The sequence below is a fragment of the Patella vulgata genome, chromosome 1 (genome assembly GCF_932274485.2).
Source record: "Patella vulgata chromosome 1, xgPatVulg1.2, whole genome shotgun sequence".
Lineage (NCBI taxonomy): Eukaryota > Metazoa > Mollusca > Gastropoda > Patellidae > Patella > Patella vulgata.
This window is the reverse complement of record NC_065879.2, coordinates 61,254,441-61,281,270: the sequence shown is the minus strand read 5'-3', so window position 1 is coordinate 61,281,270 and position 26,830 is coordinate 61,254,441. Positions and strand designations below refer to the sequence as shown.

The following is a 26,830-nucleotide window of genomic DNA, read 5'->3' as shown; positions in this document are numbered from 1 at the left end:
ACATATCCCAATATGGTTTATACTGCTAAAATAAAACACAGAGATAATCATCCTGGAAACATGTGTGAAGTGAAAAGTACCTGTGTTCCATAAAATTGTGTCTAGTAAGCCTGTCAGTAATATTTTGTTAATTTTTTTCTGCCACTTATCAGAGTGAATCGCATGTATGTACCCATAAACATAACCGCCTAAACCAAAATTTATTGCCCGCTCAGCCAGCAACGTAACCATAATGCTTTTGCACGCGGTGTCTTGGTAGACAGCATGGCCACATGGTGTTTGTTTATATTTTTTAGGGTTTTTAAAAAATGGGTTAGGGTTAGGGTTGCGCCCCCCCCACCCAATATATATTTCACGGCTACTCCTCTGCTTACAGGGTCCTCACAAGCCTATGTGGCGTCCACGGCAAAAGTTTCAGTGACGCCCCCTCTCCCCTCTCCTCTTGCATACTGTAACTTCATTGTTCAGTGCCTGTGCTCAGTGGATTTTTAAAGATTAAAGAAATTTTAAAATACAATTTTTATACTTTTAATACTTTATCTAAATAACTATTTATTAAATCAGCTTATATGTAAAATGTTTATGTTTATTTCATCTTCAACTCTCCATTTGATCGAAAAAGCCCTATATCTTATAAAGATCATAATTTCACCCTATCTATTTGCTGAAATATGAACTAGTTTACATAGATTTAGGGGAAACGAAGGCTGGTGATTTGCTCTCTCAGCCTCCATAATTAAATTAAACTCATAATAAATGATCACTCATTGTGTGCGTGTGGTCTTTTATCAGAAGGAATTTGAATTCCTTACCTTACAGTGTGTGCCTTTATTTAATAAATAAATGTATTTTTATTGATCACAATAATTGTAGTTTTCAATTCCTGAAACAACTATTCTTTGACAAATGACTAGCTAAAGATAGGTTGCCAGGCAACGAAACATACGCCCACAGCAGCTAATTTTCGTCGTTTGAGAGTTTACAAGGTTTTACAAACTGAAACAAGGGCCTTAACTCTGGAAGTAATTTACAGAAATTTTTGAAATTTGACATATAAATTTCATACACATCGGATGATAACTTTTGTCGTTCGAATGTTCACAAGACAAGGTTCACAAATAAAACATGAGCCATAAATCTAGAAGTAATTGACGGAAATTGCTGAATTTCAAAAGACTTCTTCGTTTCACTAATTTCAATAATGCATAAAAAATTTCACAAAGATCTGATGATAACTTTTGGCGTTACAAGGTTCACAGGGTTCAACAAAGTTAAACACAGGCCATAACTCTAGACGCAATAAACGGAAATTCCTGAAATTCAATAAGATTCTTCTTTTTAATAATTCAAATGACGCATATAAATTTCATACAGATTGGCTGATAACTTTTGACGTTCAAGTGTTCACAAGATTCAACAAAGTGAAACAAGGGCCATAACTCTAGATGTAATTAACGGAAATTTGCTAAAACTCAATAGGCTTGTTCATTTAACTAATTTAAACGATACATATAAATGTCATACAGATCGGATAATAACTTTTGTCGTTCACAAGGTGCAACAAAGTGAAACAAGGGACATAACACTAGAAGTAATTGACGGAAAATATTGAAATTAAATAGGATTCTTTAGCTCACTAATGTAGTCGACAAATATTAATATTATAACAATCGGATGGTAACTTTTGGTGTTAGAGCGTTAACAAGAAATTGTGAACGACAAACCGACGGACGGATGGATGGGGGCGACGGCAATATACGTTCACATTTCCACATGGGCATATAAAAAATGAAGACTGTCTGTGTGTTTTTTTAGATATAGAGAGTGAGTGTGTTTAACTCCACTCTTCACAAATAGGTTATTTTGGGACTTACCTACCGTTCAATTTTATTTCAATAATTTGCTTGCTCGTAGGGGTCTTTAGCAGTGGGAGGACCCAGAGAAAACCCACGAGGTTGGACAGACGACCCTACTCCTTGTCACGTACAACTGGGCAATCGAAACCACGCCAGTTGACTCAATGACAGACCTTATGATGCAGCGCGCACGTGCTAACCATCCGGCCATCCAACTCCCCTTTTTTAGATGTAGGCCTATACATCCGGATCTGTAGTTGTCGCATGACCTCTCACTTTCTGTTTGACCATGACCTGGTATGGTCAAAAAATGTATTTTGAGTAACTGTAACCTAATAAATAAACAAGATAACAATATGAAAACATTCTTCGTGTATTGATCACACCAAGAAACATATTGGGTAAAGGTTTCAAAGCTCTGGGATTTCTCTGTGATGGTTATTAACCATTACGTCAATTTTTTGCTGTGACCTTGATAAATGGTCTCGGTCCCAATTTTAAGAGTCAGTACTACAAACACTATATAACTGAACAGTCCCGTGATAATTTTATTTGATCAAATATACTGAACGCCATGGAAAACGCATCACTTAGTTTTTCGTATAACAAAATGATCCTGTAAACATATCTTATTTATTTTGCTTCTTATTGTGAACAATATTCAAATGGGAACACATCAATAACAACACATTTGTACACTTATGGATGTTTAATCTGTAATCAAGGGTACAAAGTCAGAGGGGTCAAAACCAAAAGTACGACACAGATGTCAGTAGCGCGTGTGTCCTCCACGGACCATCATCACGGTAGGCTACAGCATTAACGTGCCCCCTGCAAATGTGTAAGGCGGTCTGGTGATGAAATGTGAAGCCTCCCCACACCATTACACTTCCCCCACCCCATCGATTCTTTTCGACGATGCAGCAGTCTGCAAGACGTTCCCCAAGACGTCTCCACACACGTTGACGGCCATCAGTGTGATAAAGATGAAAGCGACTCTCATCACTGAAGAGCACACTTTGCCAGTCTACTCTTCTCCATGTCTGGTGTCCTTGAGCCCATATCAAACGCCGCCGACGGTGATGATCCCTGAGGATAGCTCCAACATAAGGTCGTCGTGCACGGAGTCCTACTTCTCTTAAACGACGTCTTACGGTGTTGGCACTTACTGGTCCTTGTCCTCCGACGACTGCTGCACCTGTTCGAGTCGCTGGGCAGAATCTGTCACGCAGATGAGTGACCCGGATGTAGCGGTCTTGAGCCTGGGTTGTAATGCGTTGTGGACCAGGACGTTGACGGTCACGTGTTGATCCAGTAATTCGAACACGTTCCACGAACCTTACAATAGTGGACTGATGACAATTGAAGTGTCTGGCAATAGCACGTGTAGACATGCCAGCCCTGGACATTCCCATGGCTTCATTTTGTTGATTTTCAGTAAGTCTCGGCATCTCTAGCTCGATTCCTTCACACGTCCAACAAAAAATTACGACAGATTGACGTTTCACAGTTCATGTACTGCACATTAAGTTGAAAACAGGCTTTTAAAGGGCTCACACACAATGCTGCATGTGAATATTGGGTTTTTCATGTGCATCTCGTGCAATTTTTTTTTTTTGCACACGGGCCGATATTTTTTGCATTTGGGAGCATTGTGTGAAACAATAGTTCATAGTATTGCATAATATTATACATACAAAACCACCTAGTAATAAAATATTTGGGAAAAAAAAGTGATGCGTTTTCCATAGCACTCAGTATACATCGCAAACTTCAATTTCTGCAAGTTTCATAGATCTATCTTTCATAGTTTCTGAGATATTAGCTTCAGTCAAGTTTTTTGTGTTTTTAAAAAATGCTGAACATGTATTTTAGTGCCTCCAATTCTCGATCTTCAAAATGTGATAACTTTTTTAATTTTCAATATATTTTCAAAATTCTTTCAGATTATTGAATCTAAACAGTTGACGCTTGCAGTAAAATAGTCATTTTAGAGACATTTTGAGTCTTTAAAAACCCTTTGGCAACGCTAGTAGAATCAAGATCTTGCCCATGTCACCTATAATTACTATCTCAATGATTCACTTGCACACTGGTGTCTTTATCAAGAGAAAGAAACTGGAGAAAACTCAAAAGGTTTGGCAGGTGACCGTGAGCCTAATCATTGCCTGGGACCGAAAACCACAATACTTGAGCCAATGCCTAACCATGTCATGTAAAGCCCATGCATTTAGACCAATCAAGTTAGATTACTTATTTTGCTTTGTTTCTTTTTTCAAAATCAGTAACAAAATAAATGCAACTGACATGTGATTTCAGATTGCATGAAATAACAGAAAAATATCCTGTTTCGGCAAATAACAACACATACTTTTGTCAAGAAACTATGTATTCTGTTAACAGATTTCATAAAAAGTGAATGAAGAACAGTGATGATAACCTTTTTGTACAAGAGGAATGAATAAATTAACAATAAGATAGAAATTAAATATACAATATTAAATATAGAACATTAAATATTCCATAAGTATGTGTTATATTTTATTTATCTACCCAGTTACTAAATGTCACTAAAAGTTAAAAGAATAATTGAAAATTTCGCATGATTTGTCATCGTCTGTAAATGAATGAAACAACGGGTATGGTCAAAATCAGCGTAAACCAAAATGGCCAAATTTCACTTAGTCAAAACTAGAAAAATTTAGTCAAAATTTATTTAAACAGATGTATCGCTGGATTCCTATTAAACAAATATTTAACCATTTTGATGCCATGACCAATATATGGTCGGTTCAACTACAAGTTATGTCTGTTTTGACCATATTTTTGGTCCATTTTGGTTCAAAACAGTTTCGTTTATAAACTCTTATAAACAAGCAGGTGCCATTTTTAAGTTCCTCTGAATTCTTTTGATGGGTCTATTTTTAATCCGACTTAACCCAAGCCAGGTGATTTTTTTTAACTTTGCTATTAATCCTTTTGAGGCATTTAGTAACTGGATAGAGTAATAAACTATAATATATACTTAATACTTATGGAAGAACAATTACTAATTTATTTGGGCAATGTTTATGGGTCTTAATACGAAATGAAAGATATCATGTTACAAGTCAGTGAAAAAGCAGTTCATTTCTCTTTGTAAATATGTAAATAATTTTCTGGAACATTCGTATTTTTATAAGATCATTTGGATGGTACTAACCTCTATTAAGTGAGTGAGTGTGTGTGCCGGGGGGGGGGGGGGGGGGACTATTCAATGTTAAAATACCGGTCTTAATACAAAAGTCCAAATATCATGTTCCCCTATCAATGAAAAACAGATTCAATGCCCTTTTCAGTAATGTCACCTATCACTGAAAAGCACGTTTGTTGCTCTTATCAAATATGCATAATGTTGAAACATTCTGGCACATTCATATTTGCAGCCACGGTGGCTGGTAAGACGCTGGCTCTCTAGTCTTGAGGTCGCGGGTTCGCTCCCAGTGTTAGCCAAGAGTTTGTCCGGATTTTCCGGTGTGGTTTCTCCTTGTCAGTGGTGCAAGACGGAGGGCCTGACAAGGACAGCTATCTAGTCTTTTGGATGGCACGAAAGACTGAGGTCCTGTGTCCACATTGGCATGAATGTAAAAGATCCCCTGGCAGTTGGAATTCGATAAAAGAGTAGGCCTTAGCGCAGCTGTCAGGGCAAAATTTCCCTCTTAGCACACTGTATGGCATATGCCCATCTTCTTTAGCCCAGTCGGAGCATAACAGTGGAATGTTAAACCCCATTTCATTTCACATTTCCATAACTTGAAAATAAAAAGATTAAAGTATTTAAACTAAAGATGCGGAGCTTAATCCAAAATTCTGTATATCTACAAGTATATTCATTATTTGTTTGGCACAATGCATATACCTTTTTTTTTTTTTTTTTTTAAAAAGATAGGTTGCCAGGCAATGAAACATACACTCCCACAGCAGCTAAAACGTCCGAGCGGTCGACAAGGGTTGTCGAATATTTAATCTTTTGTAGATACTTGGGGGAATTTATTTACAAGACAATTTCATACAGATCAGATGATAATTTTCGTCGTTTGAGGGTTCACAAGGTTCTACAAACTGAAACAAGGGCCTTAACTCTTTACAGAAATTGTTGAAATTTGACCAGCTTTTTCATTTTACTAATTCAAATAATGCATATAAATTTCATACAGATTGGATTATAGCTTTTGCAATTTGAATGTTAAGGGCCATAAATTTAGAAGTAATCAACAGAAATTGCTGAAATTCAATAGGATTCTTGATTTCACTAATTGAAACAATCTGATTAAAATACAGATCTATATTTCGTTTCGTTTTTTTATACTTTCGATGGCCTACACTATATGAAGATCTGACCGCTTGTAGTGATAGGTCGCGTGAGAGGTCATACGAGCTGCTTTTGACCCTATGACATCAGACATTTCATTAACTAATCAGCATTGATGTTACTAGTGGATTACCCACAGTTCCGGGCAAAACACGTCTAAAACACGCCGTAACAGACCGTTTCATTGGCTAATCCCTCACACCATTATGAACATGTCTTCCAGATCCTAGTGTAGTAAAGACAAGTAAAAGAAGTTTTGAACTATAAAAACAAAACGAAATAGGATCTGTGTTTTAATCAGATTGTAATTTAAATAATGCATATATATTATAAATTTCATACAGATCCAATGATAACTTTGATCATTCGAGTGTTCACAAGGTGAAACAAGGGCCATAACTCTAGACATTATTAACGGAAATTGCTGAAATTCAATAGGCTTCTTTGTTTCACTAATTTAAATGAAGCATATACATTCCATACAGATGGGATGATAACTTTTGTCGTTAAAGCATTCACAAGGTTCAACAAAATGAAACAAAGGCCATTACACCAGAAGAAATTAACGAAAATTATTGAAATTAAATAGGCTTCTACATCTCACTAATGTAAACAACATATATCAATTTCAAAACAATCAGATGCTAAATGTAGTCTGTATAGTGTTCACAAAAAATTGTTGAACAATGGACAGATGCACGTATGCGACGGCAATATAAGACCACATTTCCATGTGAGCGTATAAAAAATGGATCAAAGTTAATTAGCCAGTACTAAACTCTATTTAGAGAGAGGGGAGGGGGCAGTGCCAAATGTTTCAAATTTCAAAACATGGACCTTATAATACAAAATATGGGTTTTAATACGAAATTCCAGTTATCGTGTTATACATCACTGGAAAAAATGTTTCTACGGTTCTTTGAATCTATTAGTTATGTCCTGACACATTCATGATTACATGTACATACTTTAAAAGAGAAAGAAAAATCCTTGTTTTGTTGAAAGAAATGTGCCGCTGTCAAACAGTAACCTAATTGCTAAAAATAGACTATACTTTCAATTTATCTTATTTGTTGAAGGTTCGGATTAGCCATACCAATCTCGAGATTTCGTTGCAGTCATGGTCGTCCAGCGAATTTTTTATAGTATGCCAGCTTGATTTCCTCTTACACTAATCAATGGAAATGACATTTTAGCAGAGCATTTAATATTGGCAGCGATACGCTTCCATAGAATCATCCCCTTGCAGGTCCTTCTTCTGGTTTCAAATGTTATATAATTATTTAGACAAGCCCATAATCAACTCTCTATACCATCAGATGGCTTGAATAGTGGATTACATTCGTGCCATTTAATCTGTTAACCTCCTTAAAATGGAAAATCAAGACTTTCTTTACAGAGAGAGAGAGACAGAGAAATGGGGTTTAAGGTGGACTAACCCACAAGGTTGGACAGGCGACCCTAATCCTTGTCATGTACAAGCAGGGAATCTAAACCAGGCCACTTGACTCAATGACAGACCTTGTGATTTTACTCACACACATTAAACCACTAGATCACCATTTGCAGACAGCACTGTGTTTGAAAAAATGATGGCTTTAGCTACACATGGAAAGTTTTGTCAAATATATTTTGTTCAAATTATTTGCTTGGTTGAACAATATAAGTTTCACACTCTATTCTGAAGCTTTACAATGTATTTTCATAGACAAAAGCAATTATATCATGACTATTGAATAGAAACTTTATATCTTGGAAATAGATTTCTGTAAATTCAAACTGGAAATGATCAGGACCTCGGTTTTCCGGACAATCCAAACAACTATATTTTGTTTCTTTCAAGGCCCTTGATTCTGAACCACTCACGAGGGGGAACCACTACGGAAAATCCAGATGAACTTTCTTGGTTAACATCGGGATCGAACACAGCACCTCCAGGCTAGGAACCCAATGTCCTACTCACTAAGCCACGGTGGCTTCCCAAACTGGAATGGGATTTAAATCATTGGATACCATTTCAGTTCCATTATCCAAATTATAAAGGAATCTTAATACATGTAAATTGTTGGTGTAGATTGGTAAATCTTACACAGTAGGCTATTATCTAAATTCATAAAATTTGATGATTTTAGTAAGTTTTTAACAGTTTGTTATTTTAGATAAGACATATTTTTTTCTTACATTAAATCCAGTGGTGTTTGACCCTAGTAACCTCATCTGTTGACTGTCATGGCTGTGGGCCAAGGCAATTCCTACATTAGTGACAGCATGACCATCAAGTCTTTTTAATCATCAAGACTTTAATAAATAGCCTCTAAAAATATAATCAGATAACTTATCTTTAAATAGAAACTAAGCATTGCAGACTGCTGTTTACAAGTTCCAATACCAAAAGGAACTATATAACCATTGCATACATATGTCTCTACAAGCTTTGAAAGAAGTAAAAGACAATTTACTTTGTTGCAAATGATTTATAACAGTGATGGATCTGATTGTTGATAAAACAAAGTTAGGCACACAAAGTTAATTCTGTTCACTATTGTGGGTTGAAACTCTTGGTCACATAGATGGCCAACGAAAGTGTTGCATTTGGAAGCCCTTGCTTATAAGGTCACAATATTTACTTGATTTAACCACTTTTGTGATCCAACTGTCAACAAAGTAAGCCAAAATTAAAATAAATGTACCATATTTTTCGGGGTATACATATAAGTCGATACTTTTCAGTTACTGTCGCTCCATATCGTCTAAAACAAAACTACTCACACTATGCCAATCAAAATATTTGTAGACGTTTCTTAGCTTGTTTATTTCATTATTTAAAAACATCCCCCCCCCCTTTTCAAATATTATCCTCAACCCGTGAAATATGCCATCAATATAGAATCTTTTCTATGACATTTGTCCAAATTGGCATGTTTCCATTTCACATGTCTTGCGAGATTTCTACTTTTAGTTTTCAGTTAAATTAACCAATCATACTATACTGCATTGTTTTATTCTATTTTTAGTAACATACTTAATAACCAAGTACAATTATAAACAGAGCCTGCATTGTCTTATATTTATCAGATATATTGAAATAAAATCTGGTTTAAATAAACCAAGAACACAACTTGGAATATTGTACAAGTTAGTCCAACATTTATAAACTGATTTTTTTACATTAATTAATATTATGGGCCAATTTTTCTTGGCGTAGACCGGCACAGTATTTGACTAGGATGACAGTCCCAAAATTCGATAATAGTTTGCTACCGTGAAGTTGAAAAATATTCGACTTATATACCGCTTCGACATAATATGGATGGAGGTCGGAAAAACAGTAAAATATGACAATTCGACTTATACTCCACATCGAGTTATACCCCGTAAAATACGGTAGTAAAAAAGCTGGCTTAATTGTATAGATCTTGCCCCATGATTAATTCAAATAACATATCAACCCAATTCAATACTTTAGCTTGGCCTAAATCAATGAGGTTTAGCGCTTATAAATAACATAATCTCAACAGTTTTAATTAGTCAGAATCAGAGAGAATAATAACATCGGGTTCAGGTTCACAGATACTTGATGTCACTTCATCATGTCCGGTTTCACATGTTGTCCTTTCACATAACACAGGTTCGTCGTCTGAGTAGTCTGTTTGAGAATTTGTTGTACTGTCTAATCGGTCAGCTTCATCAATCTCAATGATGTATGAATCAACTCGTGATTTACGTTTTATAAGATGTGTAGGAAGATGTTTTGCTATTTTATTAGTTTTAAACATAATTTCTTGAGAAAAATCTTCGCTTGATGTGGAAACCTGAGAAGATACCATATTATCTTCAGTTTTTGTAATACCAACAAGAGAATCGGGCAACACGTATTTTAGTGAAACATCCCTATTCTTCATAGCTTTCGTCACTAAGTCTTTTGCACGGTTTCTAAAGTCACTTAATGATGATTTTTTAGAAGAATTTAAAAATTTAGATAACTTTAAACCGACGGTTTTAATGTTTTGTTTGGATTTTTCAAATGGTTCAAGCGAATCAACAAATTCTACATTGTTTTGCTGACTATCGTCGGAAAGATCGCCAAAATCTTCAACAATATCTTTCTCGGCTACCCTTGAAACAAAATTGTTGCTTATGTTCTTCTTAGACGAATTAATCATATCAGTTGTAACATCAGTTATTTTGGTTTCGCCTGCTCTATCCACAGAAAAATTCAGCATATCTGCTGTAATCTTATTGATCTTGGTTCCCGCTTCTGTATCCTTAGACAAATTCACTTTATTCTCCATAACCATGGCAATTTCTGATTTATCTTGCCTATCTTTCTGCTCTGATGATTTATGAACAATGTCCTTCCATGATTCTGTACCTTGTGACTTGATTCCATTAACTGAATCAAATATACTATCAGAGTTCACAGCACAAACTGAAACATTTGAAACTGATGATATTATAGCAGTAGTCTCTTCTTCCTCAGTTTTATCACCATTCTTCAATTTTGCCGTTATTTTGTCAGTTTCTACATTCTTAACAGACACCACTCTGTCACTATCAGTTTCAGCATCTGGTATTTTCACACAATCAGATTTTACTTTAGTACCAGATTTAACAGGTGTCGGACAAGAAATTTCAAATTTACTGAGATCAGTTTTTAAATTTTTATTTAACTCATTAGAAGTTATATTAACCTTTTCACTGTAAACTCTTTTCGAAAATGCAAATTCATTCTCCAGATCAGAATCAAAATGTTCAACTTGTATTGATAGTCCGTCTGATTTATTGTTCTGTTCCAAAAATGGATCACTGGCAACATCTGTAATAATACAAATATCCTCATCACTTTTGTCTTCCAATTTTTCAGAAGTAATATCTTTATCTAAGTCATTTGAAACATCAGTTGTTTCAACTTTAGAATTGTTTTTATCATTAGCCTTATTTAGGGCTGGGTCTATCGTAAATAATGGTATAGCGACAGCACTGATATCCATGTCAACATCAAGATTGTCATTAGTCAGTTTATGCGTAGATAACAAGTCTGAAGATTGAGCATGAAATGCTGCCAATTTAGGATTTTTGCCGATAGCTGGCCGGGACGGTATATAGGCTGCCAGGATTTCTGTATCATCAACAAATTGATCAACATCTGAAATACATAGAAAAAAAAGTATTCAATAAGATATGGCCTGGATCAGTTAAGTAATGTCTAATTAATAATTTAAATAACATTTCAGGCCCAAAGAAAGACCTGCAATAGGCAGATTTAGCTCTTGCATAATGCATGTTTAGTCATCCATATCTCAATAGTTATCTCATAAATGATTCACCTGATTAATCATCCATGCCTCACTAGTTATCTCATATATGACTCACCAGATTAATCATCCATGTCTCACTAGTTATCTCAAAAACGACTCACCAGATTAATCATTCATGTCTCACTAGTCATCTCATAAATGCTTCACCTGATTAATCATCCATCTCACTAGTTATCTTATAAATGATTAACCTGATTAATCACCCATGTCTCACTAGTTATCTTATAAATGGCTTACCAGATTAATCATCCATGTCTCACTAGTTATCTTATAAATGGCTCACCAGATTAATCATCCATGTCTCACTAGTTATCTCATAAATGACTCACCAGATTAACCATTCATGTCTCACTAGTCATCTCATAAATGCTTCACCTGATTAATTATCCATGTCTCACTAGTTATCTCATAAATGCTTCACCTGACTAATCATCCATGTCTCACTAGTTATCTTTTAAATGATTAACCTGATTAATTACCCTTGTCTCACTAGTTATCTTATAAATGGCTTACCAGATTAATCATCCATGTCTCACTAGTTATCTTATAAATGGCTCACCAGATTAATCATCCATGTCTCACTAGTTATCTCATAAATGACTCACCAGATTAATCATCCATGTCTCAGTCTCACTAGTTATCTCATAAATGATTCACCTGATTAATCATCCATGTTTCACAAGTTATCTTATAAACGAGTCACCTACATATATGACTCTCTATAACAAATGTATCCATTTCGTGCATCATTCCGTCACTGCGTACAGCTACCTGGAGTGATAGTTTGGTTTTGATTATGATTTCCGAAGCCCATGGTCACCAGAAATCCATAAGCTGCACATAATTTATTTTTTCTTTACTATCTAGTTTTGAAATTCTTTAACCATGTTCAAACCCCATCTGATTAAAGTACAGATCTATCTTTATTACCAAATTCATCTCTTATAATTTCAGTGGCCATCTTACCGGTTGTAGTGTGAGGTTGTGTCAGGGGTCATACAAGCGACTTCTGACTCTGTGACATCAGTCATTTGATTAATGAATCATAATAATAGCATGACAGGACTAAATTCATCCAATCATCATGGCAAGTGTTAAGAGAGTAATTGATCAAGTCCACTACAGAACCTTAATAGTCATGCTCCTTAAATACACAAGCAGCGAAAACCATGTTTGGCTGTTTCTCTTTGAAATTACTGATACTTCACATTTAATTACGGGCTCCATTTAACCCTGAAATGTGGTTCTCCTGCAACAGCTAACTTATGAACAACCTAACTGCTGACATTGGTTTTTTTTTGCAAATTTTAAGCTCATTGTGTTAAGTTTGAGACAAACAAAACTAGGATCCATTGTTCCCATGGATTTCAAGACGTCTGATCAAAATCACAAACCTTCTATATTCTCCTCCTCTTCCTCTTCATCATCTTCTTCTTGAGATGAATCATCTTCAGATTTACCACCAACTACTTCTATATCATTTCCATCCCCCAACATTTCAAACTGTTTGTCTACATATTTATTAATCACCTAGAAATTGTGGGGGGAGAGAGAAAAAGAAATAGATTTAAAGTCCACTCAATCTATACTAGATTATTTCAGAAACAACTGTATAATCATTACTTCAACAAGCCAACAGTGAGGCTGATGTCCCCCGCCGAAATAGGAAAATAATTAGAGGACACATATAAATTTATCACAAATTATCTTTTACAAAGTATTGAACAATCAAACAGTATATCTTTACTTATAGTCTAAGCATACAATGTTTTTGATGGAATAATTATAGCATATTAAGGGGAAAACATGCTCTATGCCTACAGATCTAGAGTTTGGTTGTATCAACGGGTCTATTTTCCATCTTGCTGCAAGTTGTGCAAAGTTCACTGTTTTCTTTCTGTCATTAAATGTCAATTCATTATTGCATACTACATATTTAATTAATTTATAATAGTTTCTTTTTCAATTTGTTTTTTCCATTTATTTGTTTATTTACCTTGCCTATATTCATTGTATTGGATTGTATTGGAATTGCTCAATTGATGCTTTTATCAATACCTGTTTATAATATTATGACATGTAATGTGGCAAGTTGAGTCGGGACATGTAGGCTATAATGTAACCTAAATGTATACATAAGTGGATTTCGTTTCATTTTTTTCGAAAATATTGTACAGATAAAAGAGGAGGAATTACAGGGGTAATACATTGGAAAGCTTCTTCAAGAACTAAAGCATAAACTATATAAACGAGCTTCCAATCAAATTGTTTATCTCTGCTTACCCTAAGCGGAACGGACAGACAAACAGACAGACGGACGAACCCATTTTAATAGTTCCCTGCTTTCTTCGAAAGGCGGGGGACAATCAAAGTAGGATAGTTATTGTTTTCCAAAGTCTCGACCAATCAAATTGCGTATCGCTCTGCTTACCCTGAGCAGAAAATGCTCATTATCAAACTTAGTCAAGGTATTACTGTAATGAAACTATACACCAAGTTTCATCAATCTCACTTAATTAGAACTAAAGTTATCGTGTCCCAAAGCATCAACCAATCAAATTGCTTATCTCTGCTTACCCTAAGCGGAAAATGCTCATCTTCGAACTCCATCAAGGCATTGACCTAATCAACACATACACCAAGTTTGAACATTCTAGCTCAATTAGGAAGAGAGTTATCGTGCCCCAAAGTATCAACCAATCAAATTGCTTATCTCTGCTTACCCTAAGCGGAAAATGCTCATCTTCGAACTCCATCAAGGCATTGACCTAATAAACACATACACCAAGTTTGAACATTCTAGCTCAATTAAAAGTTATCGTGTCCCAAAGCATCAACCAATCAAATTGCTTATCTCTGTTTACCCTAAGCGGAAAATGCTCATCTTCGAACTCCATCAAGGCATTGACCTAATCAACACATACACCAAGTTTGAACATTCTAGCCCAATTAGGAAGAGAGTTATTGTGTCCCAAAGCATCAACCAATCAAATTGCTTATCTCTGCTTACCCTAAGCGGAAAATGCTCATCTTCGAACTCCATCAAGGCATTGACCTAATAAACACATACACCAAGTTTGAACATTCTAGCTCAATTAGGAAGAGAGTTATTGTGTCCCAAAAAGTGTGACGGACAGACAGACGGACGGACGGACGGACGGACGGACGGACGGACGGACGGACGGACGGACGGACGGACGGACGGACGGACGGACGGACGGACGGACGGACGGACGGACGGACGGACGGACGGACGGACGGACGGACGGACGGACGGACGGACGGACGGACGGACGGACGGACGGACGGACGGACGGACGGACGGACGGACGGACGGACGGACGGACGGACGGACGGACGGACGGACGGACGGACGGACGGACGGATGGCTGTCCGTCACACTTTTTGGGACAGACAGACAGACAGACAGACAGACAGACAGACAGACAGACAGACGGACGAACCCATTTTAATAGTCCCCTGCTTTCTTCGAAAGGCGGGGGACAATAATTCAATTGTATGTAGGGTTTTTATCTGTGGTAAGAAACCAGATGATCCGTAGAAAACCCATCTCCTTGTCAATTACATCCCTGGATTGAAACCATGCCACCCGACTCATTACAATGACAGAAATGAAATGAAATGGGGGTTTAACTTCCAACTGTTCTTTGCAATTACAGACATTATGATCTAAAGTGCACACATTAAGACCTGGATGGAAGGAAACAGTGTTTAACCTCTAATGATACAAAAAATCAAGTTATTTTGAGAGAAATATCGGGTGGTCCAGAAAAAAGGAGTACTCTATTTAAGGTGGAATAATTCAAAGTGTATTGTATCTATAATACAGATACAATATATCTATTGTAGAGGGTCCACAACTTTGATATACCACATGTTTTCACTATTTGCGTACGAGGGGCGGTCATTTTGTCCTGCAGTTTTTGTCTCATTTTCATGAAATTCGAACTCAACCATCCTTAGGGTGTAAGGGTGATATATTGTAACAGTTTTTTAAATCGGATAAAAATTGTGACCTCTATGGGGTCCACAAGCTTAAAACGTGATTTTTCCTACAATCAGGGGCCATAATTCAGGAAGTTATGGTCCGATATGCGCAAATATCGAAAGGAACCGAGATCTGTGGGTTATAAACATGCATTTCCAGTTTCATCAAAATCAGATGAAAACTGTGACCTCCAGAGGGTCCACAACCCTGTAACACAATATTTTGACACTATTTGCGAACGAGGGGTGGCCATTTTGTCTGTCAGTTTCGGTCCGATTTTTACGAAGTTCAAACTCAACAATCCTTAGGGTGTAACGGTGATATACTGTAACGTTTTTTTAAATCGGATAAAAATTGTGACCTCTATGGGGTCCACAAGCTAAAAACGCGATTTTTCCTACAATCAGGGGCCATAATTCAGGAAGTTATGGTCCGATATGCGCAAATATCGAAAGGAAACGAGATCTGTGGGTTATAAACATGCATTTCCAGTATCATCAAAATCAGATGAAAATTGTGTCCTCCAGAGGGTCCACAACCCTGTAACACAATATTTTGCCACTATTTGCGAACGCGGGGTGGCCATTTTGTCTGTCAGTTTCGGTCCGATTTTTACGAAGTTCAAACTCAACAATCCTTAGGGTGTAACGGTGATAGACTGTAACGGTTTTTTAAATCGGATAAAATTTGTGACCTCTATGGGGTTCACAAGCTAAAAACGCGATTTTTCCTACAATCAGGGGCCATAATTCAGGAAGTTATGGTCCGATATGCGCAAATATCGAAAGGAAACGAGATCTGTGGGTTATAAACATGCATTTCCAGTATCATCAAAATCAGATGAAAATTGTGTCCTCCAGAGGGTCCACAACCCTGTAACACAATATTTTGCCACTATTTGCGAACGCGGGGTGGCCATTTTGTCTGTCAGTTTCGGTCCGATTTTTACGAAGTTCAAACTCAACAATCCTTAGGGTGTAACGGTGATAGACTGTAACGGTTTTTTAAATCGGATAAAATTTGTGACCTCTATGGGGTTCACAAGCTAAAAACGCGATTTTTCATACAATCAGGGGCCATAATTCAGGAAGTTATGGTCCGATATGCGCGAATATTGAAAGGAACATAGATCTGTGGGTTATAAACATACATTTCAAGTTTAAACCAAATCGGATAAAAATTGTGACCTCTACAGTGTACACAAGCTAAAAACTTGATTTTTCGTACAATTAGGGGCCATAATCCATGAAGTTACAGTCCGGTACATGCCAATATCGAAAGAACTGAGATCTTAGGGCGATAAAAAAAATATTTCAAGTTTTGTTGAAATCGGATAACCAGCGGCTGCCAGGCAGGATACGCCCACATTTTCGAGAGATGGATAGAGAACAAACTAACAAGAAAGTGATTTTTCCTACAATCAAGGGCCATAATTCAGGAAATTACAATTCGATATGCGCAAATATCGAAAGGAACTGAACAAACGGCAGCCATTTTGTCTGTCAATTTTGGGCCGATTTTCACGAAATTCGAACTCAGTCCTCCTTAGGGTGTAACGGTGACATAATAGAACGTATAGAACGTTTTTTTAAATCGGATAAAAATTATGACTTCTATAGGGTCCACAAGCTAAAAACATGATTTTTCATACAATCAGGGGCCATAATTCAGGAAGTTACTGTCCGATATGAGCGAATATCGAAAGGAACTGAGATCTTTGGGTTATAAACTTACATTTCAAGTTTCAACAAAATCGGATCAAAATTGTGACCTCTATAGGGTCCACAAGCTAAAAATGTGATTTTTCGTACAAACAGGGGCCATATTCCATGAAGTTTCGATCCGATACATGCCAATATCGAAAGCAGCCGAGATCTTTTGGGGATACACCTATATTTCAAGTTTCGTCGAAATCGGATAAGAATTGTGACCTGTAGAGAGTCCACAAACAATTGTGGACGGACAGGGGCGACGGCATAATACGTCCACATGAAAATGTGGGCGTATAAAAATTGTGACATGTAGAGTGTTCACAAACAATTGTGGACGGACGGATGGACGTCCGGACGGACAGACCGACAACAGTATACGTCCACATGAAAATGTGGGCGTATAAAAATTCAGATTATGAACTAAAATTTACCTCTTCAAGATTGTTTCTACCATGTTGTTGGTTTGCTTCTAGTTTCCTCTGCAACTCTACATCAAATAATGCTGGATCACGTTCAAATCTGAAATGTTTTGAAAAATAAAAAGATCGTTTTAAAAGCTTGGTGCCAGATTTCACAAGACACCATAAATAAAGGTGGACTAATGATATAGCCTATTTAACTCACCGAAAAATTTCAAATCTTTTGGAAATGATTTATAGATATGCTTAAAGATGCATTATGCAAGAGCTAAATCTGCCTATTGCAGGTCTTTCTTTAAGCCTGAAATGTTATCTAAATTATTAATTAGACATTAATTGACTGATTCAGGCCATAATCAACTCTCGATGCCATTGTTAGTCTGCGATCTTAGTGGATTTGAATAAATTTTGTGATGGATAATTTAAGAACCAACGTTAGTAATGATGGTCGAGGCTAGTCGAAAAAATTGAATCGTTAATATCTTGGTTCAGAGTGAAGCAATTTGGGTGAGGTTTTCAGCATTTTTTGTTTTCGTTTTCTATTTTTTTAAAACTATTATAACGATCTGTCAGCTCTTTATCTAATCTTACCTAATGCCCCTTTAATATAATAGGGTAATTTAACTCAGTTAAGGTATTTCATTCATTAGTTAAACAAGTGACTTGATAACATAGTGATTGTTATCCAGGCAGTATAGTGTTTAATAAAGAGTCTTTCGTCTTATAACACAACACAGTTCTACCGATAAAAATCACTATATTATGTACACAACGTCAGGATTAACTACAGCTCTAATTATATTAACATAAAAATACATAATGACAATCGCTGTTACATTACGTCATAATACACAAAATTTATTATGCTCAATTAACCAGTGCGTAGCAGAAAATTGCGGAAGAACTAAGTGTATGACAAATGAGGATATCCAAAATAGCCACAAATGTAAACATTGGGTCATTCCATATCAACTGGACCAATGGTGGAAACAAGACGCCCTTCAGAAAAATTATAAAATATATGGCCTTAAACTAACAAATCCGAAATTTTACCTCTCTAGGTCAAAAACTTGCTGAGATATGGCCATTTAAAATTAGGACGCGAAACGAATAAAAAATTCAGTAATTTTTTTTCATGTTTTCAGGCGCTTTAAACTCACATTTCTAATATTAGTAGAACTCTCTAATTTTGTAATCTAAGACAACTTTTTGAGAGAGAGAGAGAGAATTGAGGTTTAACGTCCACTCAACACAAACTTGGTCATTTCGGGGCTAACACATACTTCAATTTTTTTCATTTCAATAATTCGCTTGCGCGTAGGGGTCTTTAGCACTGGAAGGAAACCCGAGGACCGGTAGAAAACCCACAAGGTCGAACAGGCGACGCTACTCAACCACGCCAGTTGACTCAATGACAGACTTTATGATACAGCGCGCACGTGCTAACCATTCAACCATGCAACCCCCGTGACAACTTTTGGTGTAGATTACGAATTTAGCATCACACTCAATGTCCAATACACACTTTTCGCACTTGTTTTTGAAAGCAAAATTAAATTGAAACGATAGCCTACTCCCTGTAGCCAAAATGAGTCCATGTTCTCTTATTCTACATTATAAGTTGCTCTAAAATGACAAATATGAGGGGCCTGCCGCCCATGTCTTTCAGAAGTAATTTTAATCTGAATGTCAAAGCCCAATATGTCCAATACATACCTTTAGCACTTGCTTTTGAAAGCAAAATTAAATTGAAACGATAGCCTACTCCCTGTAGCCAAAATGAGTCCATGTTCTTATTCTACATTATAAGTTGCTATAAAATGACAAATATGAGGGGCCTGCCACCTATGTCTTTCAGAAGTAATTTTAATCTGAATGTCAAAGCCCAATATTCCAAGTGGGTAAGACGCTGGCTCTCTAGCCTGGAGGTCGGGAGTTCTACTTGATATCAGTACTTTATTAAGAGGTCTCTCCTGTTAAGAAGTCAGTCATGAAAATTCCCTTGAGAGGCCGCTGCATACAGATTCTATTTACTCAGGAGAGATTTGATTGGATGATAAAAATAGACACACTCCGTCAAAAACCTGTTACCCTACCCGTCCATTAGACCACTCAACGACTAAGCGATGTAAAGAGCATTATTCTAGTATGACACACAAGGTTAGCCAGGCAAACTTACACCTAGTGGGATTGAACCCGTGACTTGCATGAATAACAAGTACCCACAAGGTTAGATAGGACACCCTATATCTGGTGTAATCGACACCATGCATTTCACAACTCGACAACACTAACAATCCCAGTCATTGTTTTTTAAGGCGAGCGATCGCTCTCGAGCACCTGCCGCTCACCTGCATGTTGACCGAGGGGAGTTTTTTTCCCTCCCCTTAAGACTGAAAATCGCTCTCCTTTACATAGTCTTTGGGATTTATTATCATATATGAAACGAGGAATGACCCCATTACATGCAGTTATTGATCTTAGAACCATTTCCCATGCGCATAACTAATCACTCTCCTTAATATCAGATCACTCTCCTTAATTTCTAAATCACTCTTCTTATCGAAACTGGGAGAGTTTTTTGAGGGGGGCGATTTTTTCAATTCGTTGATTGAGGGGAGCTTTTTTGGCTCTCCTCTGAAATACAAACAACAATGACTGCAATCCACATTCCTAACCACAATTGTTATACTTTTCTTATTAAAATTTACATATACTTTTGAGTAAATCAATTGTAAAGGCACTAATACTCTTAAAATAAAGTGATATGTGTTCAACTGGCTTGATCCAATGTGTTATTTCCAGAAGTAATAGATGTCAAATATGGAACAGCTCAAAAATATACACACAAAATGCAATCAAACCCACAAATCAGAATTACTAAAATCATGATGCATATTTTTTGCGAATTTATTGTGAATTATCATGCACTTAGCTACATTTATTTCTCTAAACTAAAATAGTGCAAAATAAGAAATAACTTACGAAAAGTTGTCATTTACTCGACATAGAAAAGTACACATAAAATCTTTACGTCGTCTTTCTTGTAGAATGTCTCCCACATTTACAAACTCTTCTCTAGCGATCATATCCACCTGACTGTTACTGTAATATTAATATAATCAGACTTAAATATTGCCACTGAAATCTGTATTGTCATATTGCAATATTTCTACTTGCGGTAGTGCTAGATCTCCATACTGAGATTTACGAAAATGGTGCAGTATTTTGTATTTTATCACTATCAAATAATATTCATAATAATAACATTATGTTTTTAATCCTTATGGACACATTGTTTGAGAGTTCGGGTCTCACAATGCAGTTTTTTTTTTGATTTTTAAGAATACCATTTCCGCACATGAGCAAACAGACATTAAGGTACAATAGTCCATCTGATAGAACATGTGACAGGAATATGGAATAAGCCCATTGCATGATGATAGAATTAGGGAATGCAGCAGTACATCAAGGAGGTCGCTCTTCGATCCCATTTCAATGCGTACTGATATCATTATGCAGTGAACTTATTCCAAAAATACCAGATCACAAACTCGAACTACAATACCTCACTGTAGGCTTTTGAATTTTTACTTAAAATTTATAAATTATGAAATAAACAATGGTCCTCCTTTGATCACTGTCGCTGACTTTGAGGCATTTGCTTCTTCATTTTATCTTATTCATTACGGTACTGGTATTTTCTCCACAATGTCATAATACACTGAAGTTTTAGAAAAGGTGGTAAAATATCACGTTGTTTACGTGTGTTTGTGATGAGGGATGAGGGGGGGATGGCGGGCGAATATCATGTGATTGCCACTGTTAACAGACGGGAAGCTAACGCTTAGATGTATCCTTACCGCACAAGCTGATTAAAACCACAGATCCTATTTTGTTTCGTTTTTTATAGTTCTAGTTCAAAATTCTGTTTTACTACACTAGGAGCATCTGGAAGAGTTGTTATATAACCTGCGTTCTGATTGATGTGAGAGATTAGCCAATGAAATGGTCTGTGCTGTGTACGGAACTGTGGGTAAACCACTAAAATCGTCAACACTAATTGATTAATCAATGTCTGATATCATAGGATCAAAAGCCGCTCGAATGACCCCTGACGCGACCTTCCCTTACAACCGGTCAGATCTTCATGTAGTATAAGCCATCGAAAGTATAAAAAAACAAAATGAAATATAAACTTGTATTTTAATCAGATTGCATTACCGCATAAACCATTCTGACATTTATTAAAGATATCGTAGTCAACATTTAATGACTGATAATCTCAACTTCATTTATTATTCAGACAGCAAATAATCTTAGTTCACAATAGATGGTGTGTATTTTTGACTGCGGAGGAAGTATGACCCAATTATTTTTTCCTTCAAAAAACATTGTGTTCCTGTTTTATTCCTGAGGTAAAATAGTACCAGGCGTTTACCGACAAACAATGACATGTAACCACTGTTTCTAATTGGCTGGTTTTTTTTGTCGGCTAAGCCTTTAGCTGATTAATGTTTAATCTAGTCAGTGGGTAAAACAATGAACCGGCTACTATGGTATCATAAATCAATTTACTTTTGGCTGAATTACAATGGGTTAATTATTACTTGTTAATTAAGAAGTCAGTCAACCTGCTTGTCGGCTACAAGTCATACCTTAGTGAAAATCAGCCATGTGGTTCATAATCCGAGTAGCCTATTAGCACATTTAATGGTAATTTTGATAATCAGCTGAAGGTAAAAAAAACAAAACAAGCTTGCTGATTATTCAAAATAGTTTCAGTAAGCTACCTTTGGCACAGGAAGTTACAAACGGTCTTTATTTTATCCAATACTGTAAATAAAGTGAAGAAGTTATAGGGGTAATGTAACACAATGTATCTATATATTGTTGCATGCCTAAAGTGAGACATTATATGTTAAAATGAAAAAATTCTGTCTTCGATTTGATTTAACCATGTACATTATGATTATTGGGGTGGGGGGTGAGAAATTAGATTGTGAACATAATATGAGACAAATCTGCTAATCCATGATTTAGATGCTTTAAGATTTCGTAAAAGTCATACACATTATTGCCTGTAAAATTCCTTAATATAAGATTAAGAGATAAGAGTGGCTATGAAGACCTGGTTATCCCACATGTCAGAGAGAGAGAGAGAGAAATGGGGTTTAACGTCCACTCGACACAAAATAGGTCATTTCGGGACTAACATATGGTTTAATTTTATTTCAATAATACGCTTGCACGTAGGGGTCTTTAGCAGTGGGAGGAAACCAGAGGACTCAATGACAGGCCTTATGATACAGCACACACGTGCTAACCATTCGGCCATCCAACACCCCCCCCCCTCGGATGGCAGTGACTAGTTTTGTTTGTATTGAACTCTTTAGACTGATTTTACTCACATGGCGATTTTTTTTAATTTATACTATTCCGAAACCCCAGCAGATTTTCCATGGTGACATATTGGCAGGGTTACCGGGGTTAGCCTCTAACTGGGGTTTTACAGAGATTTGACAACTGACCGAAGTGCTAGTGTCCATATTTGTCCCTGGTGTTGGATTGTGACATTGTTACTTGTTATAAACAATAAAGGGATGGTATATAGACATGGGTGTTGAGGTAACACCTGTGAGAGGGTTATAAGGCTAAATGGAAATCCAAAGTTGGAAAACCCAGAGGTAGGGAGTTGTATAAAAGACATAGTCACATAACCAAAGGATGACAGGCCTACCCATCCGTCAATTCAACTGACAATCTCACCTCGGTCCACAAAAAGGAGGAACACATACCAGTCGCTTACCACTTCCAATTTCCAAGGCATTTTAGTCCAAACTTTGACTGCCATATAATTAAACTATTTGGTACTAACCCGTACCTAAATATATTAAACCCATTGGGCACCATGTTGAATTACACAGTATTAAACGTTCAAAAACCTTACTACATTATGAAATCAATGACAAATCTAAACTTGGGCACCCAAACCCTTTTTTGTTTTGTTGTAAAATTCCTTACCAGCCTTTGTCAATTTGCCTATTTATTTTATTCTCCACTTTTAATGCAATAAAAACTGAACTAAAAAATGCAACTGTAGTAAAAACTTGTAATAATAGAAACTAAAATATACTATAATTCACAGTAATTACCTTAAACCTAGGTTTGACCTTCTGTTGACTTTCTCAATAACATTTTTAACATCATGAAAATCTGGGAATTCTTTATGCTTGTTAATCATTTTTTCAATCTTTTTATTTATCTCATGATATCGAGAGCCTGGATTTAGAAAAAGAGAGAAATAGATATTAATACCAGTCCACAAGCAGATATTTTTGGGATAAACATACATGTATGATCTACAGTGCACTAGTCTGACCACCCTCTCCTCCCCACTTACACACATATCAAACAAGCAGTTGCCATGCATGATACACCCATATTTTGCAAGAGATGGGCAGAGAACAAGCTAAAAAAAAAAGATAGGTTGCCAGGCAACGAAACATACGCCCACAGCAGCTAAATCGTCCGGGCAGTCAACAAGGCTTGTCGCATATTTTTACTTTTTTCGGTAATGAAACATTTATAATACACTAAAATCTGATTAAGAGCAACAACTCACGAAGTAATTATCAGAAAACTATTAGAATTTGTTTGGTTTTATAAAGTTCTGTCCCATGCTAACGTTTTGTATGCAAAGCTTTTATCTTAAAACTCTGTGTATCAATCTGAAGTCAATCGGATGATAACTTTAGCCTTTAGAGCGTCACAAGATTTTGCAAAGTGATCAAGGGCCATAACTTTGGCAGTAATTATCGAAAATCGTTGAAAACCAATAGGCTTCTTCGTCTTATGACCTTAAACACTGTGTATAAATTGAAAGTCAATCGGATATTAACTTTGGCCTCTAGAGTGTCCATAAGATTTTTCAAAGTGATCAAGGGCCATAACTCTGGCAGTAAAATCAAACAAGCCAACAGTGAAGCTGGTGCCCCCTGCCGAAATCCCAAAATACACAGATGACACATATTGATTAATTGCACATTTATCTTTTCCAAACTGATTATCTAAGCATAAAAGCATAGTCTAAGCATAAAATATATGTTCACAATCAAACACAGGTTTTGAAGTACCCGGTAGTGAAACTATACACTAAGTTTCATCACTCTCCATCAGTTAGAATCAAAGCATCGACCAATGAAATTGCTTAGCTCTGCTTAGCTTTAGCTTGAAATGTTAACCATTGAACTAAGTCAAGACATTCACCTAATGAACATCTTTAATTTTATTTGACTACTCCGCCCCGCCGGTATCATCTTTTGATCCAGTCTCCACGCAGATGTATCAGCCTGTCCAGCTTTAATTACTCTCTAAGGGAGTGTTGCCGTACCCTTTTCCTGTTTCTAATGAACAACTACATAAAGTTTATACATTCTACCTCAATTAAAAGCAGAGTTGTTATGTTCCAAAGTCTTGACCAACCAAATTGCTTATCACTACTTAGCCTAAGCAGATATTAGTCAAGGTATTGATGTAATGAAACTATACACCAAGTTTCACCACTCTCACTCAGTTAGAACTTAGTGTGTAACAGTGATATAAACATACATTTCAAGTTTTAACCAAATTGGATAAAAATTGTGACCTCTACGTTGTTCACAGGCTAAAAATGTGATTTTTCGTACAATCGGGGGCCATAATCCATGAAGTTATGGTCCGATACATGCCAATATCGAAAGGAACCAAGATCTTTGGGAGATAGACCCATATTTTAAGTTTCGTCAAAATCGGATAAAAATTGTGACCTGTAGAGTGTGCATAAACAAATTGCAGACGGACCAACCAGTCTAGCGTGTTAAAGTTAATTCAAAGCTCTCACCGAAAGTGGGGCTAAGCTATTAACATATTTTTGTAAAAAAAAAATCCGTTTTCCAAGAACTTGTGTTGTCACAACCAGATAACGCACGTACTACAGGTAAACATAGGCTGACTATTTCTCCAAGGCTTGTTAAAATTTCATGAACAGTTGATTTTCCTTCATCGCCAGCCGCCAGGTATCAATGTTGATATAGTTGGTGGTAACAGCAGTAAGCCGACAGAACAATAACATCTGTATCATCGCTTCGAATTATTACACGAGAATGGTTATCCACAGTGTCAATTGTATGCAGTAAAATTCTTGTGTCCGCTTTCTCATAGTTTCTGAAATAATAGGCGTTTATGGGCATTCAAGCTGGTTTTCATATCTCTCCAAATCATGATACATATTAATTCCCTCTGGTTTGCTCAAACATCTTGGTATATTACTTTTAGAGGCGACCAGACCATTCTGTTGATAAAGAACGGCAGCCATGGAACACGAACATAATGTGCCAGGTATTCTATATTTAATTGTTTGCATGATAGTGGCAATAGGAAGTGTTTGACTTCGTCATATGAACAAGAGCATGCATTTTGAGATAGTTAGCTACGAGAACGTAGCTAAAAATGTTGAGATATACTGATGTGCTTGTTTTTAGCTACGATTGGGTGCCTTTAGTTCCAAGTGGCAAACTCAATTTCTTTATTAATGCATGTAACATTTTAAAAATAAGATAATTTTATACTATTATGACTAATTAAACAGACAGAGGCCAATGTAGTGGCACAACTATCACCAAACTCAAAATATTCGCTTTTAAATTAATGAAAAAAATGAAATGAAATGGGGTTTAACGTCCTACTGTTCTGCTCCTAACCTGGGCTAATGAAGATGGGCATACGCCATACAGTGTGCTATGAGGGAAATTTTGCCTGGGCAGTGGCGATACGGCCTACTCTTATATCGAATTCCAACTGGCAATGTGCACGCCAATGTGTACACGGGACCTTGGTTTTTCGTCCCATCCGAACGACTAGACAGCTGTCCTTGTCGGGCCCTCCATCCTGCATCACTGACAAGGGGAAACCACGCCAAAAAAATGGAATGAACTTTCTCGGCCAATGCAGGGATCGAACACCCAACCTCCAGGTTAGCGAGCCAGCATCTTACCCACTTAGCCACGTGATCCCCTTAAATTAATGAAGCGTTGTTTTTATCCGACATACACCGTCATACATATCCCGTTTCAAAGTGGCGTTCCTAGTAACGGCTTAACACCTCAATTTTAAATACGATAATTT

General features: G+C 36.6%; 1 protein-coding gene across 1 annotated transcript in view; it reads right to left on the bottom strand.

The window, feature by feature from the left end:
• Positions 1-5,722: 5,722 nt before the first annotated feature.
• LOC126831130 (uncharacterized) overlaps positions 5,723-26,830 on the bottom strand; it is a 37,682-nt gene continuing 16,574 nt past the window's right edge. The window contains exons 5-9 of the mRNA XM_050561792.2: positions 23,821-23,947; positions 20,651-20,770; positions 17,678-17,765; positions 12,920-13,055; positions 5,723-11,353 (exon numbers count right to left, since the gene is read on the bottom strand). Of these exons, the coding sequence (XP_050417749.1) occupies positions 9,732-11,353; positions 12,920-13,055; positions 17,678-17,765; positions 20,651-20,770; positions 23,821-23,947 (2,093 nt within the window). The 3' untranslated portion in view covers positions 5,723-9,731. The remainder of the gene's footprint in view (positions 11,354-12,919; positions 13,056-17,677; positions 17,766-20,650; positions 20,771-23,820; positions 23,948-26,830) is intronic.